This window comes from Schistocerca gregaria, chromosome 11, assembly GCF_023897955.1.
Source record: "Schistocerca gregaria isolate iqSchGreg1 chromosome 11, iqSchGreg1.2, whole genome shotgun sequence".
NCBI lineage: Eukaryota > Metazoa > Arthropoda > Insecta > Orthoptera > Acrididae > Schistocerca > Schistocerca gregaria.
Window position 1 is genome coordinate 121556429 of NC_064930.1, and position 19273 is coordinate 121575701.

General features: G+C 42.3%; 1 protein-coding gene across 1 annotated transcript in view; it reads left to right on the forward strand.

The window, feature by feature from the left end:
• LOC126295304 (triosephosphate isomerase B-like) overlaps window positions 1–19273 on the forward strand; it is a 42290-nt gene that overhangs the window by 1063 nt on the left and 21954 nt on the right. Inside the window, exon 2 of the mRNA XM_049987746.1 lies at window positions 14612–14725. Within this exon, the coding sequence (XP_049843703.1) occupies window positions 14612–14725 (114 nt within the window). The remainder of the gene's footprint in view (window positions 1–14611; window positions 14726–19273) is intronic.

The following is a 19273-nucleotide window of genomic DNA, read 5'->3' on the forward strand; positions in this document are numbered from 1 at the left end:
GTATGTCTAAATTACCGTTAGCCGTGGTGTTTTGTTTGTGTATTTCCCTTCTGGCAATAAATTCTGAAATATTATTTTAAATATAGAGTACAGACACACAGATGTATAAATTTGAGAGGAGTGCCCCCATATAATCAGACCATATGAAATATGTGATTGGAATAGCCCAAAGTATGTCACCCTGAGATACTCCAAGCTCACTACCTGCCTTAGTTTCAAGAGATTGTAGGCTACCAGAGATATTTTTTCACATACACGATTGATATATTCCTACCAATATAGTTTTGAGTCATTGTGAATACCTAAGAGTTTTACTGACTTATTGCCTACTTCATTTGATGTTCCCATTAAAAGTTGTTGTTTTGTCAGGGTTGCATAGGTTATTGGCTGCAAACCAGTCCAGGGCCTTAATCTAGTGTTTCTTTTGTTAGGTTATTCAGATCTGAAATGTTCTGATGTGTGGTAAGTAGTGTTGTATCGTCAGCATAACACACAACAGGGTGAGCTATATTTTTAGGTAAATCATTAATAGCGGCAATGAAGAAGGGTCCAAGGATAGACACTTGTGGTACACCTGTGCTGATTTCCATGATGGAAGAATTTAAATTTCTGACTAAATCGAATTGTTTTCGCTTACTTAAATAAGAATTGATCACAGATAAAGTGCTCCCTCTCACCAAATAAAACTCTAGTTTCCCCAGTAGTATGTCAACAGGAATGCAATAATTGAAAGCTTTGCTTAGGTCACATAATACCAATGATACCATGTTGTCATTTTCAAAAGCTTTTAAGGTTAGGTCAATGATTTCCAAGATGGCCCCTGTTGTGTTCTTCCCCCTTCGAAAGCCAAACTGATTGTTACATAGGATATTGTGTTTTTCAGAGAAGTTGCTTATTTTTGTGTGTATCAGTGCCTCAAATACCTTTGAGAATATTGGAACAATGGAGACTGGTCTGTAGCTTTGGGGGAGGTGTTTGTCTCCTTTTTTAAAAACTGGGACAACTTTTGATACCTTGAGTGCATTCGGAAAAACTCCAAATTCTACTATTTATTAAATATAGAAGCTAATGGTTTAGCGATTGAGTGTATTGTCTTTTTAATTATGTTATTTGATAACCAATAACAGTCCATACTTTTTGAACCTGAAAATTGGGATACAGCTTTTATAACATCAGCAGGTGTGACAGCCCTCCATTGAAATGCCATGTTAACAGGCAGTGGTGTTCCAACAAGGTTCATTGCAGATGAATTTGTTGCTTTGATACTGTTACTTATTTTTTTAACTGAGTTTAAAAAATACTCATTTAATTCTTCAGGATCGAGCAGAGCTGTTTCTTTGTGTTTCGTTGTATTCTCTTGTTTTATTATTTGCCAGGCTGCCTTGCATTTATTGGGAGCTCTTCTATGTAGTTCTCCGCTGCTTGCTTTTTTGCCAGAAGTAGTTTAGCTTTATAGTATTTTTTGCATTTCAGATATGACCTATGACTGTTCACACTCTGTTCTGCCCCTTGGTCAGAGGCTTGTTTATGCATCTGGTACAGCATATGCAAGTTTCCTCTAATTTCTACTAGCTCTTGTGTGAACCAGTTCAGACTTCTCTTTTTCATTTCATTTGGATATCTAATTTTATTTACTGGTGAGCAGGAATACCACAAATCTGTGTACTTTTTAAAGAAGTTACCAAAGCTAATTTCAGCTTCCTTTTTTCCAGATTGATAATTATATGTAAAGTCCCAATCTACACTTCCTAATCTATCAACAAACATATTTATGTACTCTTCCTTCTGCCTTCGTACCACTTCTACTTTAGATTCTTCAGTTTTAACTGGCTGCCTCTTACAGAGTGTAAGGAGTAGTGGCTTATGATCTGCAAGTCCACTTCATGCAAGTCTAACTGTAAAATCCTCCCTATGGAAATTCACAATAATATTGTCTATACAGGCATTCTTACGTGTGGCACACTTTGTGCTAAATCATGAACTGAACCTGTTGCTTAGAATTTGTTAATTAAATCATGTACAGTGTTACATTGTGGACCCCTGAAAGCTGGAAAATGCAATTTAAATTGCCACCTCACATGCTCCGTGGAGTTTCCTTCTGTACAGAAAACCTCTTCCACTAAGAATGCTCTGTCTGCAATTGTAAGCATTCTTAGTGCACTCAGCTTACAGACAAGACACAACTAACAGCTACAATGCACACCCAACACTACTACCCATTAATTGTGTGTCGGTATTGGACTCAAATATCTGTACGGCAATGCAGATGTCAATAGTGTACCCTGTGTGTCTTGCTTAAAGACAGGCTTGTTCTGTTAATTCAGCTATAGCTGTTGACAAGAGTAATGCCCACTTTATTCTTCACCTGTGGCCAACCTATTGATGGGCCATCTAGAGGAATCCTTCCTAAACACCCAGAATCCTCAACCTGTCACCAATTTTGATTCGTTGATGACATCTTTGCAATCTGGGTTGGGGGTGAGGACATCCTATCCACATTCCTCCAGAACCTCAACAGATCCCCTGCGGGTCTGGGGGTTAGAATAGGCCCGAGGTATTCCTGCCTGTTGTACGAGGAGACTAAGTTTCACACGTTTCGGCTTTTATGTGATGGTCCCCCTGTAGGGTTTGACCTCCATTCTTCAAAATTTTTCCGAAGCGCAAGCCAATTGGAGAAGGGTGTCATACAAGGTACATCATATCCATTGTGCATTGAGATCTTTAGCCCACTTTCTCGCCATCACATTGCAGTCCTGCCCATTCTCATGCAGTGTCGATTTCTGCGTTGACGGTGACCATGGACTTATTTGCACCTGATATCCAGCACAGTAGCCAGTCCATTGTGGTGGTGCCGCCATGTACCCTGTTGGTTGTAGCCTCCTGACCACACGGGGATTGCTGTGCTGATGCCTGCGCCATTAACTCTACCCATATGCTGAGGGGTAGATGCCCATCCTCCTGTGGCATCGGGACTCCCGTCAATGGCCATCCTGCCAGGCGGCCTTTGCTGTGGCTGGGTAGTGCCCGTGGGGAGGCCCCCTGGTAGGAGTGGGTGGCATCAGGGTGGGTGACACAAGATGATGCATAGTCCATCATTTCTTGCTGGTGGTGAAACACCAGTAGTCTCTAAGCAATCACGAGCTCAATTCAAAGCACAGAAGTACACCCCAGATTGTTCACCTCTCTGGCCACACCGTGGGAGGAACATCAGGCTAAGGATGGCAGCGGATCTTATTCGCCCCGGTACTTTGTATGCTTAGAGAGCTGATGGGGAAGCTTTCATGATGATGAAGAAGCTTCAGTTTTTGTTGATCACTTAGAGTACAAGTTCGGGGAGGTGAAGGTCTTGTCCAAATTGAGATCTGGGTCAGTCTTGATCAAAACAGCATCCTCTGCCCAGTCATGGGAGTTACTCGCGTGTGACGAGCTGGGGATGTTTCTGTAACCATCACGCCCCATAAGAGCTTAAATATGGTCCAGGGTATCATATTTCGCAGAGACCTTCTTTTGCAGTCTGATGATGAGCTGCGTGCCAATTTAGAGGAGCGAGCTGTACATTTCGTCTGGTGTGTTGTACTGGTTGTTACCTATATCGTTTCTTAGCTAACTGAAAAATTGTGGAATCTTACGTGGTATATTGTGGTAGGACCGCACTCTCACCATGTGTTCCTTGAATGAGAATAATATGAGTAGTTCCAGCACAATTTCAACAAGACTTATTTTTTTTAGTAGCTGCTGAAAGATTACACACTGCAGATCTCGTTTGTCTATGGGTTCTCAAAGTTTTGTCTGCAAAATAATCATTCCAACAAGCATGGCCTGGGTTTTCTTCCTGTTTGGAATAAACACTACCGGATCTGAAATACTTTCAGCTAAAAATTATATTTATTCGTACCTTTTGTTAGTAAGTACACCATTTTCACTATGAACATTGATACTCTAAATGCTCTATACCGCATTTGTGATATAAACACGTCCATCTCCTTCCAATACAGACAAAGCAGTGGCGGTCAAGCCAACATGTGCCTGGAAGTTGCAGACATTCCTGCATTCTAGATTCTTTGGTCTACTGACCTTATCAAACTCCAAAGATACATATAAATATACAGCATTTAACATCTCAAACGAATCCATTATTTATCATAAAAGAAAATATTCATAATTAAATAAATTAAACACATTTTCTGGCAACATAATGAAATTGCCTTAACTTTTTACTGTGGGCATCGTACTTTTCGCATGAGATAAACTTTATCCCCGACAGCTAATTACATTAGTGTCCACCGGGGTCTGAAGGCTAATCAGGTTGCCACCGGTGCCTTCATCTTGGCCTTTGAGGGTGATGCATTGCCTGAGAAGGTCGAGGTGATGGTCTACTGGAGTGATGTCAGGTGGAGTTTGCTTTTATGTCCCATGGAGTAAAAGACCCAGGACCGACTGACCTACACATAGGCTAAGAGAAAATTTGAACGCCTGCATCCTGTGCGTCTGACATCATCTTATGCTGCCACTACAACAGTTCTGGCAGCATCAGCTCTGCCAATCCAGGTCTCCTCTCAGAGCTGGAAGACTACACCTGCCCTCTTGATGATGGGGGGCATTTCCCTGCTTGTTGCTCCTGTACTACCTACTTCGGGAGCAACACCACCCTCAACCATCGGGGACATCCATCCCCACTTCTAAGCCAGAGAAGCATAAGTTTTCTACAGCTTCTATTGCTAGGAAGGTTCCATTGGGTCACTCATTTCCCAGGTTTCTTCTAGTGGGAAAGACAACACCCACCAGTCGCGGAAGAGCGCAAAAGTAGCTGGTCGGAGGGCTTCGTGCTAATCCTCAGTCCCGGAGATGGAGCCAGTGAAGTCATCCCACACAGGGAAACCCAAGGAGCAGCGAGAGAAATCTAAAAAGAAAACCTCTAATACCAAGGAAATTGCGGTGGCGCCCACACCACCACTACCTACAAGCTCTGTGGCTGGGAATGGGGTGGAGATTTTGGCGTCTGCTGAGTACTTAGATCTCGCCAGACCATCAGACACAATGGATACAGACTGCTCAGGCAATAAATCGGTGGCATCAGGTGACTGAGGTGTAAACTGCCTCATTGAATGTTCCATGCCTTCCCAGTCTCACGATGACGTCGTCCTCCACTGGAATTGAGGCAGTTTTTTCCACCGTCTGGCTGAGCTATGGCAACTCTTAAGCTTTACACCTGCTATCTGCATTGCCTTCCAGGAAATCTGGTTCCAGCAATGTGCCTGCCCTCCGCGGCTTTAAGGGATATTACAGGAACCGTAGCGACTATAATCGAATGTCAGGTGGAGTTTGCTTTTATGTCCCAAACTCGGTCTGTAATGAAAATGTGCCTCTTCAAACTCCTCTTGAAGCTGTGGCTGTCAGAACAAGGACGACACAGGAAGTAACTGTGTGCAATCTATATCTTCCTCCAGATGAATGTATTAGCTGCACTTATTGAGCAGCTCCATAAACCTTTACTAATTAGATTTTAATGCCCATAACCCCTAGTGGGAGATGTCGAAAATTTACTGCCACAATTCGACTTCTGCCTGTTAAATACTGGGGCTGACACACATTTCAGTGTGGCTCATGGTAGTTACTTGGCCATTGATTTATCAATTTTCAGCCCAGGACGTCTCCCATCTGTCCACTGGAGAGCACATGACAGCCTGTGTGGTTGTGACCACTTTTATTTATTTATTTATTTATTGTTCTGTGGGACCAAATTAAGGATAAGTCTCCATGGTCATGGAACAAGTCAATACATGGGATTTATAACACTATAGTAGAAAAAGATAAAATGAGATATAAAAAACATATTCAGGCGATAAGTCTTAAGTTTAAATAAAGAAAATCAACAATGTAACACTTCCCCATCTTCCTGTCACTGCCCCAGCATCAGGCACACAGACTCTTGCCCAGAGGGGCCTTGAACAAGGTGGACTGGGGAATTTTCACCTCTGTTGTCACTGCTAAATCTCCCCCACACAGTAACATCGATGTGATGGTTGAGCAGGTGAATAGCACAGTTGTTTCTGCAGGAGAAAATGCGAACCCTTGCTCTTTTGGGTACCTGATGCGTAAGGCAGTCCCTTGGTGGTCGCCGGAAGTCGCTGAAGCAATCGAGGAGCGTTAGTGAGCTCCACAGTGGCATAAGCAGCATCCTTCCCTGGAGTACCTCATAGCCTTTAAACGGCTCCGTGCCCGTGTTTGCTACCTTATCAAACAATGGAAGGAGGAATGTTGGGAGAGATAAGACTCCACCATTGGGTGTCACACGTCACCTTCCCAAGTCTGAGCAAAGATTAAACATCTTTTTGGGTACCAGGTCGCAACGGCTGTCCCCGGTGTTGCCCTAAATGGCGAGTTATGTACTGACGGTAACGCGATTGCCGAGCACTTTGCTTGAGCCTCTAAGTCACAGAATTACCCCACAGCCATTGACACGCTCAAACGGCGGCTGGAAGGGAATGTCTTCTTATTCACTACATGCTACAATGAATCCTATAACGCCCCATTTACAGAGTGGGAGTTCCTCAGTTCCCTTGCACATTGCCCCGACACAGCTGTGCCTGATCGCATCCACAGCCAGATGATTAAACATCTCTCATCAGAGTACAAACGACATCTTATCATCTTCAACAGACTCTGGTGCGATGACATCTTTCCATGCAATGGCAAGAGAGCACCATCATTCTGGTGCTCAAACCTGGTAAAATTCGCTTGATGTGGATAGCTATTGGCCCATCAGCCTCAATAATGTTCTTTGTAAACTGCTGGAACATATGGTATGTCGGTGGTTGGGTTGGGTCATGGAGTCACGTGGTTTGCTGGCTCCATGTCAGGGCAGCTTCCGCCAGAGTCACTGTACCACTGATAATCTGGTGTCCTTAGTCTGCCATCCGAACAGCCTTTTCCAGACGGCAACACCCGATTGCCGTCTTTCTTGACTTACGTAAAGCATACAACATGACTTGGCGACATAATATCCTTGCCACACTGTATGGTTGGGGTCTATGGGGACCACTCCTGATTTTTATCCAAAAACTTACTGTCGCTCTGTACTTTGCATGTCCAGGTTGGTGACTCCCATAGTTCCATCCATATCCAGGACAATGGAATCCCGCACTGCTCTGTATTGAGTGTGTCTCTATTTTTAGTGGCCATTAGCGGTCTAGCAGCAGCTGTCGGTCCATCAGTTTCACCTTCTCTGTACTCAGCAGACTTCTACATTTTGTACTTCTGCTCCAGTACTGTTGTTGCTGAGTGGCGCCTCCAGGGAGCCATCCACAAGGCGCAGTCATGGGCTCTAGCCCACGGCTTCCAGTTTTCAGTCGCAAAGTCGTGTGTCGGCGTTGTACCGTTCATCTGGAACCTGCACTTTACCTTAATGATGATCCACTCACTGTAGTGGAAACATATCAATTCCTAGGACTGGTTTTCGACGCTCGATTGACTTGGCACCCTCATCTTCGTCAGCTTAAGCAGCAGAACTTCAATGCCTTCCGTTGCCTGAGCAATGCCAGTTGGGGTGCAGATTGCTGTACACTGCTGCGGCTCTACAGAGCCCTTGTCCAATCCTGAATTGACTGAGTGTGGTTTATGGTTCAGCAGTGCCTTCAGTATTGCACTTACTTGACCCTGTGCAACACTGTGGGGTTTGATTGGCGATAGCAGCTTTTAGGACGAGTCCAGTAACCGACGTACTGGTGGAGGCTGGTGCCCCTCCACTGCAGATCATACGTGTGCAGCTGCTCCCCAGTTACGCAGCACTCATTTGCAGTTTCCCTGAGCATCCGTATTAGCATCTCCTTTTCCCGCCCACGGCAGTCCATCTCCTGCATCGGCAGCCCAGATCGGGACTAACGATTGCGGTTCGCGTGTGGTTTCTTCTTCCCGAATTGGTGTCCTTTCCTTTACCACCTCTACTTGCGAGCTGTTCACGTACACCTCCATGGTGTACGCCTCTGCTGCAGCTTCGTCTGGACCTTTTGCATGGCCCTAAGGACTCCGTTAACCCTGCCGCTCTCCACTGTCACTTCCTCTAGATTCTTGACGTGTTTCGGAGCTCTGAAGCAGTTTACAGTGACGGCTCAATGGATGATGGTCACGTAGGCTTCACGTATGTTCGTGGAGGACATATTGAGCAACACTTCTTGCCAGTTGGCTGCAGTGTTTTCACTGCAGATCTGGCAGCCATATCTCGTGCTTTTAAGTACATCCACTCATGCCCTGGTGAGTCATTTCTCCTATGTACTGACTCATTGAGTAGCCTACAAGCTATCAACCAGTGCTACCCTCGCCACACTCTGGTAGCGTACATTCAAGAGTCCATCTATGCCTTGGCGTTTGTATGGGCCGCAGGACACGTCGGAATCCCCGGCAACAAGCTTGCCGACAGACTGGCCAAACAGGCGACGCGGAAATTGGTTCTGGAGATAGGCATCTGTGAAGCTGATGTGCGTTCTGTCTTACACCACAGGGTTTTCTGGCTTTTGGAGATGGAATGCCATAGCAGCACGCACAACAAACTGCGTGTCATTAAGGAGACTGTGAATGTGTGGAAGTCTTCCATGCCGGCCTCTTGCAGGGAATCAGTTGTCCTCTGCTGGCTTCGCATTGGCCATATGTGGCTAATGCGAGGTTACCTGCTGCGTTGCGAGGACCCACCTCAGTGTCGCTGTGGCTCCCAAATGACAGTCGCACACCTCTTGCTGACTGCCCACTTTTAGCCGTTCTGCGGCAGACTTTTAACTTTCCCAGCACCCTGCCTTCGATGTTGGGTGACAATGCCTCCACAGCAGCTTTAGTTTTATGGTTTATCCGTGAGGGTGGGTTTTATACATCTATGTAAGTTTTAGCGCATGTCCTTTGTCCCTCTGTGTCCTCCACCCCAGTGCTTTTAGGGTGGAGGTTTTAATGTGTTGCAGAGTGGCTGGTTTTCCCTTTTTATTCTCATGGTTGGCCAGCCACTGTAATCTGCTTTCATGTTTTACTCTCTTCTGTTTCTAGCATCTCTGTTGTTTTCTTGTCCTCTTTTGTTCATTTCAGTTTTCATTGCCTTCCCTTTGTTCTCGTGGCTATTCCTTTCTTTTCGTTTTGTTATATTTTTTGTCCGTTTTATTCTCACACCTGTGGCATTGTTTTATTAGGAACAAGTGACCGATGACCTCGTAGTTTGGACCTTTCTTCCGCCTTTAATCACCCCCTCACCTCCCAAAGTCTTACTGTCGCCCTCAGAGGAGCGTTCCCCTCGTAACCCAGTACCACTCAGGACTGGAGCAACTGAATTACATTCTCCGCCAGTGTTTTGACTACCTCTTGTTATGCCCTGAAATTGAATTGGCCTGCCCACTATCCTTCCCACCCCTCACATAATGGTATTCTGCCGTCCACCGAACATCCACAATATACTCACCCCCCCCTCCCCCCTATACAACCTATGCTCCCAACCCCTTACCTAATGGCTCATATCCCTGTTATAGACCTAGATGCAAGACATGTCCCATACATCCTTTCATCACCACTTACTCCAGTCTGGTCATAAACATCACTTATCTCATCAAAGGCAAGGCTACATGTGAAACCAGTCATGTGATGTGCAAGCTAAGCTGCAACCACTATGCTGCATTTTATGTGGGCATGACAACCAACAAGCTGCCTGTCCGCATGAATGGCCACAGACGAATTGTGGCCAAGAGACAACTGGACCACCCTGTTACTGAGTACTCCGCCAAACACGGCATTCTTCATTTCAATGACTGCTTCACAGCTTGTGCCATATCAGGGTGTATATGACCTGGGAGATCTGGGAAAAACCCAGGAATTTTTTCATCTGGGAGAAAACCAGGAAAATCCCGGGAATTTTTCATTGTTTTAGTTACCAGTTAAATTGTTGTGATTTTGTCTGGTAAGAATCAATACTCTAATGCGGGATATTACTGCATCCCGCTTCTGCAGAATAATACTGCAGCAACAAACCATGCACGAGAGAAAAAAAAATACTAAAATAAAACTTAAGTCGCAAAGGAAATGCGCTGCATACAACAACAAAACACAGTGCTCATACAAGTGTCTGCCAACCAAAGTGTGTCAAAGGCTTTAGGTAGAATATGCAGTGATTCCCAACAACAAATTGCCTCTGATGAGCGTGATGTGACAACTGATTACATTAGATTCATTTGAGCAGTTGTGGATAGGCTCTTGCGCATGCGCAGTTGAGTCGCGTATTAGTAGTACCTTGTTCCACTTCTGGCTACAGATGTGTGGCTGGGTGCCACTACCTAAATTGCTCCGGTTCGGAAATATCGTAGATGCAGGGCTGATGCACAGAGCAGTCTGAGTTGTAGTGGGGAGGTGGGTAGTCTCCACGTGACCTGTGTTAATGTTTAGTGATTTTGCAGTTTCCTCTTCGTTTGTTGCTCTCACATTAAATGAAAACAAAACAGATTTCTGTGGCCGGGAGCTACCAAATGAATTAAAAAACGTTCACCTAATTAAGGAAGGTTAAAATATGTTGTTAGTTTCGGGTTTTATTTTCATCTTTCTGACAGTCAAGCACTAATCGCCTTGCAGAACAATTTTTGTCGGTTTGCTAAAGAGATTTGGCTTTTATTAATCTTTTGCACTGAGGCAGTCAATTTATTTGAAACAAAGTGTTCAATTTCACACTGTTGGCTAGTTTCAACTGTTCACTGCATTTCAAGTGCAAGTTTTCCATCTTCTAGCTTATATGGCATTATGCCATAATAAAGAACCAAACATGAGATGACTGGTAGTCAAGAAAATTTACATCCAAATCTGGACATACTATTCTGCACTTTAAGCCGAATTATGCATTTCAGTATGGTTCACAAAATTCCGATGCTCTTGAAGTGTCCTTTGATGTCTTGTTTCTTTTATGACATAATGCAAGATTTTTTAATATTTTACACGTACGAACATGCGGGCTTCCTGCGTCATTGTAGCTGCGCAGGCGCAGTGACGCCTGTTATCTGGCTCTCTCTGGCAACTGCTGAAACGAACCAATTTCTAACAGGTCACGGGAAAATATTGCGAATGGTGGTTTGGAAAGTGCTACTTTCAAAGTAAATTTCCTTTTACACAAGATGAACTATGTGCGAGAATGTACTCTGAATTTCTTAAATCAGAGTGTTATACTCTCATTTAAAAATCAACTCTTTGAGGATGATCATCTAGACGAATTTCCAGCCCAGAAGATCAGACATTTACGTCGTTATTAAAAATTTTACTAGCACATTTATGCGATGTACATTAAAGTGCAACACCCGCAAAAAGATCACCATTATATGTGGAAACTTAGCTTCTCTTGCAACTTATCAATCTTAAAGACCAATATTATTTGTGAAAGCTTTGTTCTTCTTGTATCAACACTATGTATATTAATTTAAACCATTAACTTTTCTTTTTTGTGTGTTCACAGTACTTAAGTTTTCTTGCCATTGGTTGACTACATCACGTGGCCTATGCTGTCATCAGCTAGCGAGATCACGTGACGTGAGCTATGACTGAGTTACAAAAGCGCGTCGCAATCTCGATTTCATTGCTTCTGAAAGTAACGTGCAGTGTTTGGTGGTATTCGAATTTATACCTCCGTAACATGAAAAAATGCAGCGTACATGTTGCTGCACATCAAAGATCTTTCCAAAACATGTTTTTTCCCCCCCTGGGTTTAGTTTTCTAAAGTGTCGGCAAATTCCTACGTCTGTGTAGAAAACCATAAACATTCTAAGGATGGATAACTTTTACATTGCCAAGGAAAAGTATACTGTCACTTAACACGGAAAAAATGTATTTTCACCTGGGAGAAAGTCTATTTTCAACCGGGAAATCTGGGAAAAATCCGGGATTCCCCCCCCCCCCCCCTCCTTTGTTCATGTATACACCCTGCATCTGGATTCTTCCCGCCAACACCAGTGTTTCTGAATTGCACATGCGGGGACTCTCCCTCCAATATATCCTGTGTTCACATAACCATCCTGGCCCCAACCTTACCCATCAGTCCCATCCCTGTTCCCATTGCAGCACTGCACAGGCCTCTATTCCACCTATGTACTTTTTAGTTCTATCCTTTTTCCACCTTCCCCCACTCTCCATCTAAGCTCCCGACTGCACCTAGCTGTTCTGCCCTCTCCCTGCACACTCCCCAGCAGCACTCACCATCCCCCACCCCTACCCTACTATCCCTCCCCCTCCCTGACACAGCCTCCTCCTTAGCCCCACCCAGTTGTCTCTCCCATCATGCACTGCTGCTGCTGCTGCTTGTAGTGTGGCTTCAGCTGCCAGAGACTGTGCTCGTGTGTGTGTGTGTGTGCTCGTGTGTGTGTGTGTGTGTGTGTGTGTGTGTGTGTGTGTGTGTGTGTGTGTGTGTGTGTGTGTGTGTGTGTGTGTTTTGCGCGCGTGCCCGATGTGCCCTGAAATGAGAATTGTCCTGCCCACTATCCTTCCCGCAGTGGTATTCTGCCATCCACCGAACCTCCACAATATACTCATCCATCCCTATACAACCCATGCTCCCAACCCCTTACCTAATGGCTCATATCCCTGTAATAGACCTAGATGGAAGACCTGTCCCATACATACTTTTATCAAACTTGACAGTAAGTGTAGATGTGGTACTAAGTCAAATGCCCTTAGGAAATATAGAAATACTGCATCCACCTAGTTGCCTTGATCCAAAGCTTTCAGTAAGTCGTGTTGAAAATTGCAAGTGGGGTTTCGCATGATCAGTGTTTTCAGAACCCACGTTGGAAGCCTTTTAGGAGTTCAGTCTGTTTGAGATATATCATTGTGTTTGAGCTCAGAATATGTTCTAAGGTTCTACAATGAAACGATGTCAAGGATATTGGATGGTAGTTTTGTGGATAACTTCTACTACCCTTCTTGTAGACAGGTGTGACATGTGCTTTTTTCCAAGAATTGAGCACGGTTTTTTGTTGAAGAGATCTAAGACAGATTACAGTTAGAAAAGGGGCTAGATCAATGCTAATTCAATATAGAATCTGACAGGGATTATATTGGGTCCTTGGAGCTTTGTTTGGTTTTAACAGTTTCGGCAGTTTCTCAACACCACTGACATTACAACCTATTTCAACATTAAAACTTATTTCATTCATCTTTTCAGTTGTACAAAGATTAAGTTGGGAAGTTATTTGTACAGTGCGTCTGAGTGCTTATTAAGAATTGTGTACATGACCAGTGTATGATATCTATCCTTTCTTCCCCTACACATATTGAGGTGAACTTTCCATCAGTTGATAATATACACTGTTAGTCCAAAGTAATGATGAAAAATTAGTATTATTTGCATACATTGTGGTAAACAGTGGTAAATTCTTCAGTGTAGGAAACATACACTTGATGGTGCACGGGACTTCACACCTGCATCTACATTCATAATGTGAAAACCACTATGGAGTGATTGGCAGAGGGTGCTTCCCATTTTATCAGTTATTAAACCTTCTTCCCATTCCATTCATGTACGGAGTGTGGGAAGAACGACTGTTTAAATGCTTCTGTGTACACTGTAATTACTCTTCTCCTTGGGTACCCTACAAGAATGATACATAATGGATTTTAGTGGATTTCTAGAGTCATCGCGCAAAGTTGCTTCTTCAAATGAAACTTGGTGAGTAGGCTTTCTTCAGATTTTGTCTCTATCATCCTGTGTGGCAGTTAAGTTTCTTCAGCATTTCTGTGACACTCTCTCAGGTCAGACAAGCCTGTGACCATTCGTGCTGCCCATCTCTGCAGACATTTTATATCTCCTGTTAGTTATTCGGTGTAAGTTCCATCACACTCGGTCAGTATTCTAGGATCAGTCACTCAAGCGTATTGGAAGTGATCTGCTTTGTAGGCTCACTACATTTCCCCAGCATTCTACCAATGAAACAGTCTGCCACCTGCTATACGTATGTCAGAGCCTAAGTCATAATTCCATTTCATATTCCTACAGATTTTTACACCACCCAGGTATTTGAATCGGTTGGCTGATACCGATTGTGAATCATTGATATTGTATGCAGTTTTGTAAATTGCAAAACTTTATATTTGTCAGCAGTTAAAGCAAATTGCCAATCTTTGAACCAGTTTGATATCAAGATGTGGTTATATTGTTGTGCAGCATTTGCCAGACAGTATGTTATTACCGGTAACTGCATCATTTACGAATAATCTGCAACGTCATTAATGTACTACATGAACAGCAAGAGTCCCAACATACTTTCCTGGGCACACCTAAAGTTACTTCTCCATCAGTTGATGACTCTCCATGTGAGAACATGCAACATAATCCTACCAAGAAATCCTCAGTTTGGTCACAAGTTTCACATGATACATATATGATGTTACATTTAGCAATAAGTCTAGGTGTGGTAATCAGTGAAATGCTTTTATGAAGTAAACAAATACTTCATCTACCTTAAGGTGCCTTGAGTCGAGGTGTTCTTAATGTCATGTGAGAAAAATGCAAGTTGGATTTTGCACGATAGATTTTTGGAATGAGGTCATGCTGTTTGACATACTTCATTACCACATCCATCCTGTGTTGCTGATACCCATTAATTTACTGTTGCAGAGATAATAGTTGGCGTGCCAGCTATATATCTGGACTACGTGAACCAGAAGCTGCCTGGAAATGTTGTGGCTGCGGCACAGAATTGCTACAAGGTCCCAAAAGGTGCTTTTACAGGTAGGCTGAATGAAAATTCCAGCTGTGTTACTAATTTAATAGTAGTTCACATTTTAGTATGACATTTAATGTTTTGTTTGTCTTGTCCGAATGACTCGGGCCTTACGTATAGCTGTCGGTGCAAGCTGGCATGTGGGATTCGCACACATTTCATATGTTCAATAGTATGTTGATATTTAAGAGAAAAGTTTTATTTATACAAAATCCAAAATTTTGAAGTATATGCTACAGTTTCTGAAAATTACAGCTCAGAGTAAAATAAACGAAATTCAACATAACACCTTCTGTTGTATTTATGTGGTTACTTAAGACTTCATGTCACATTTCATATGTGAAATGACAAATAATGCCTCATTGGTAGACGGTGTGCATATTGATGTGTGGATCGTCTCAGGTTTATGGCGTTTGCCCTCACAGTGGCCATGTTTTCAGGTGTCTTAAATTTATTAGGACCTGGCCACTTTTTCCTTAAAATATTGTTATTCTGAAAGCTGTACCCTGTTGTAGGACAGTATTGTGAATCACAGCTTTACAATTAAAATAATGTTGATGTCTGTCACATTGCATCAACTGACAAGGCAATTAGGTTTAATGTATTATTCACTATCATGCAATTGTCCATTGCAACAACATGATGTCTTCATCCTCGCTACTGACAGTGGTGTAGTGGGCAATCTGAAAACATTAGTTTCCTGTGGGGCACTTCTGTAGTTCTTAGTGTGTATTGGTGTGAGTACCACTTCACTGTTCTGGTTTGGCCTCATTCACCGTCAGAGTACTTATGCATCTAATATTCATATCCATTCAGCCTTGACACTTAACAACACAATTCTTAGATATTCTTTGATGTTTCGGGAATGTTGCCGAATATACCATAGTTAGTGGTTCTGTACTTCAACCGTGTTCAAAGATTTCTAACTCGTGAAGTTGTTGTTGCTGAGGCTCAGGTTTGTATTTGCAATGTTGAGTGTTCCTACCTCATGAAGTGACCTGTCACCCCGATGCTGTTCATAATATCAGTTGCCTCGAATATCTTCTGACGGTCTCTCTTTTTTTTTTTTTTTTTTTTTTTTTTTTTTTTTTTTTTTTTTTTTTTTTTTTTCCCCCCTCGATGCAGTAGTCCTGGTATGTAGTGCCACTAATTTTACTGTGGAACTTCTCCATCTGTGGGGGGTCAAGTGCAGTAAGGAAGCTCATATTCTATAGCAGCTAGCTAAGAAATTGCATAACCACTCTTTAAAGAACTCTTCTCTGTGTAACAATTATGAAAAGTAAAGTTTCTACTCACCAAATAGTGGAGATGCTGAGTCGCAGCTAGGCACAACAAAAAGATTTTCACAAATTGTTGTGCCTACCTGCGGCTCCTTAACATTTTTCATGAACTCGAGTGAACATATCGCTCATTTACAACTTGGTCGTAGCCGTCGAGATGTAATGTTCTGAATGACGGATAGTAAGAGATCACGTGTTATAACTTCTTTCTGGGGTTTGACCACTATCATCAGACTCCTTCTCTGGAGTCCACAACATCCCAAAGCACGACTGCAAAGTATAAGTTCCTTCTCTATAGCAAGTAAAGACACTCTATTCTAACGTTCTAATTTTACATCTAAATCTACGTGGATACTCTGCAAATCACATTTAAGTGCCTGGCAGAGGGTTCATCGAACCACCTGCACAATTATCTATTATTCCAATCTCGTATAGCACGCGGAAAGAATGAGTGCCTATATCTTTTCGTACGAGCTGTGATTTCCCTTATTTTATCATAATGATCGTTCCGTCCTATGTAGGCCGCTGTCAACAAAGTATTTTCGCATTCGGAGGAGAACGTTACTACTTGGAATTTCGTGAGAAGATTCCGTCGCAATGAAAAACGCCTTTCTTTTAATGATTTCCAGCCAAAATCCTGTATCATTTCTGTGACGCTCCCTCCCATGTTTCACGATAATACAAAATGTGCTGCCTTTCTTTGAACTATTTCGATGTACTCCGTCAGTCCTATCTGGTAAGGATAACACACTGTGCTGCAGTATTCTAAAAGAGGACGGACAAGCATAGTGTAGGCAGTTTAATTAGTAGGTCTGTTAAATTTTCTAAGTGTCCTGTCAATGAAATGCAGTCTTTGGTTAGCCTTCCCAACATTTTCTGTGTTCCTTCCAATTTAAGTTGTTTGTAATTGTAATACCGAGGTATTTAGTTGAATTTACGGCTTTTAGATTAGACTGATTTACTGTGTAACCTAGGGTCAACTGCCACTTTTCGCAACATTCAGATATTTTTTCTTAATTGTTTTGCAGTTTGTTTTGATATTCTGATGACTTTATTAGTCAATAAACAACAGTGTCACCTGCAAACAACCGAAGACGGGTGCCCAGATTGTCTTCCAAATCGTTTATACAGATAAGGAACAGCAAAGGACCTATAACTCTACCTTGGGGAACGCGTGAAATCACTTCTGTTTTGCTCGATGACTTTCTGTCAATTACTACGAACAGTGACCTCTCTGACAGGAAATTGCAAATCCAGTCACATAACCGAGACGATATTCCATAACCACGCAATTTCAATAAGAGCCGATTGTGTGGTACAGTGTCAAAAGCCTTCCGGAAATCCAGGAATATGGAATCGATCTGAAATACCTTGTCAGTAGCCCTCAGGAACGATGTTTCCTAAACCCATGTTGACTCTGTGTCACACTTAGTGTGAGTGTGAATCTGGGTTTATTTCGGTTTATTCCCCCAAACCACCTTTCACATCTTTAGAAGGTGACTTACTTGGAATTTGCAGCCACTCTTCTCAACTGGATAGCCATAGAATAACGGTAGGGACAGGAATTTTTAGACTCTTTCTACTTATGAAATAAGTAGACATACAAACTTTACTTTTCGTCAATTAATGATGCATTTAACCTCCATACACAATAAAACTCTCACTTTCTACATAAATATGTAACTTCCTAAAAGTATCTTGTGCAGCCGAATGTCAGAAACAAATTGAGTTACAGTTAAAAGAAAGTTGGCTTAGATACCATAACTTTTCTTAACATGAGTCAGAACAAATGTCTTGCCCATAGCAAGAGTTCTGTTTCAACGATCTTTGTTTTAATAACAATAGCCAATGACACACAAAGCTCAGAGCTGCATATAAACTCCACGGTTCTTCCTTGCACACTCACTAAAACATCTATGGATTTCCTGACAGGTACTTGCCGTTGCCGTTCGTCCGCCACTTCTACTTTCTTCCCGCGACTGATTTTAAACCTGCATGCACAGACATGTGACACGCAGTAGGTAGGATTCTACAATCCCACACTCATATCCAGAATATCATGTGTTCAAGACAGTAGAAGGCTGAGTGGTTCTAGAATTTCCATAGAAATTCTCAAATCACCACATATCTCCCCCCCCCCCCCCCCCCCACCCCTTAGATCAAACACGCGATATTTTAGACATAATCATTATGCAAATAGTATCACTCATAACAACATTTCATATCTTAACAGTACACGTCTTACATATATTTATATACATATCTTTCCTTTCAATAACAATTCTGTCCTCTCCTGAACAATCTTTCGCTTATTGTTTTTTACTCTTATTTTAGTTTGATATTAAGATATGAGCATTTACTCATAGTTTTAGTCGGCGTTACTAATATTTAGGAATTGTGGGGACCTTTTTTTTTAAAAAAAAAATAAATAAATGAAAGTTCTCTTTTGACACTCATTTGTTTCCACAAAACCTAATAATGATAGTCATTCATAGAATTTACACTTCCCAGAATAATCCCTATAAAATTTGTGACTTTTCTCACGATGCTGTCCCCTTGTCCTAGGATCAGCACTTATTCCTTGCTTGGGGGTTGACCTTAAGAGAGCACTTCCCTCCATTCTGGTAGGGTACGCCCCTTACAAAACATCCCTATTTTTGAGGCCACAGATCATCCTATCTCCACGTAGGTATGCCTGTCCTTTATACTTGGTGAATGCCAGGTATACGCCCCCCTTATCCTTTGAGTAGGCCTCACGGTTTATTACCCTAGTATACATTTCTATGTATACCATAATTAAGTATCTTCTGGTAAAGATATAAATCTATTTTAAACTTCGCATTCATTCTTTAATGTATCATTTACACCATCGAGTCCTATAGGTATCAACTCATATATTTTCAATAGATACTACGTCTACATATACTATTTATGTCCCACTATCATCTAATTCATCAGACTACTTATTGCACTGACATTTCTCAATGATCAACATGGCTAATTTCTATCTTAATTTTGTTTTCTTTCTTTGCTCACGCCTCGTTCTTATTCATCCATTACTCATTACTACGTTATATATGCTTTTTTTCTCTCCTTGCACATGAGTTCATTTTGCCTACTGTTATAGAAATTTAGAACTGCCACTGTTCTTTGTTAATGTGTACCTCTTCTAATGTACATTCAATGTAGAACCGTCTTAGCTTCCTATATATTGGTGCAAATTTCCATATGTACACACGTTTTTCCCCTACAACACCTGGTGGTTCTCACATCGTG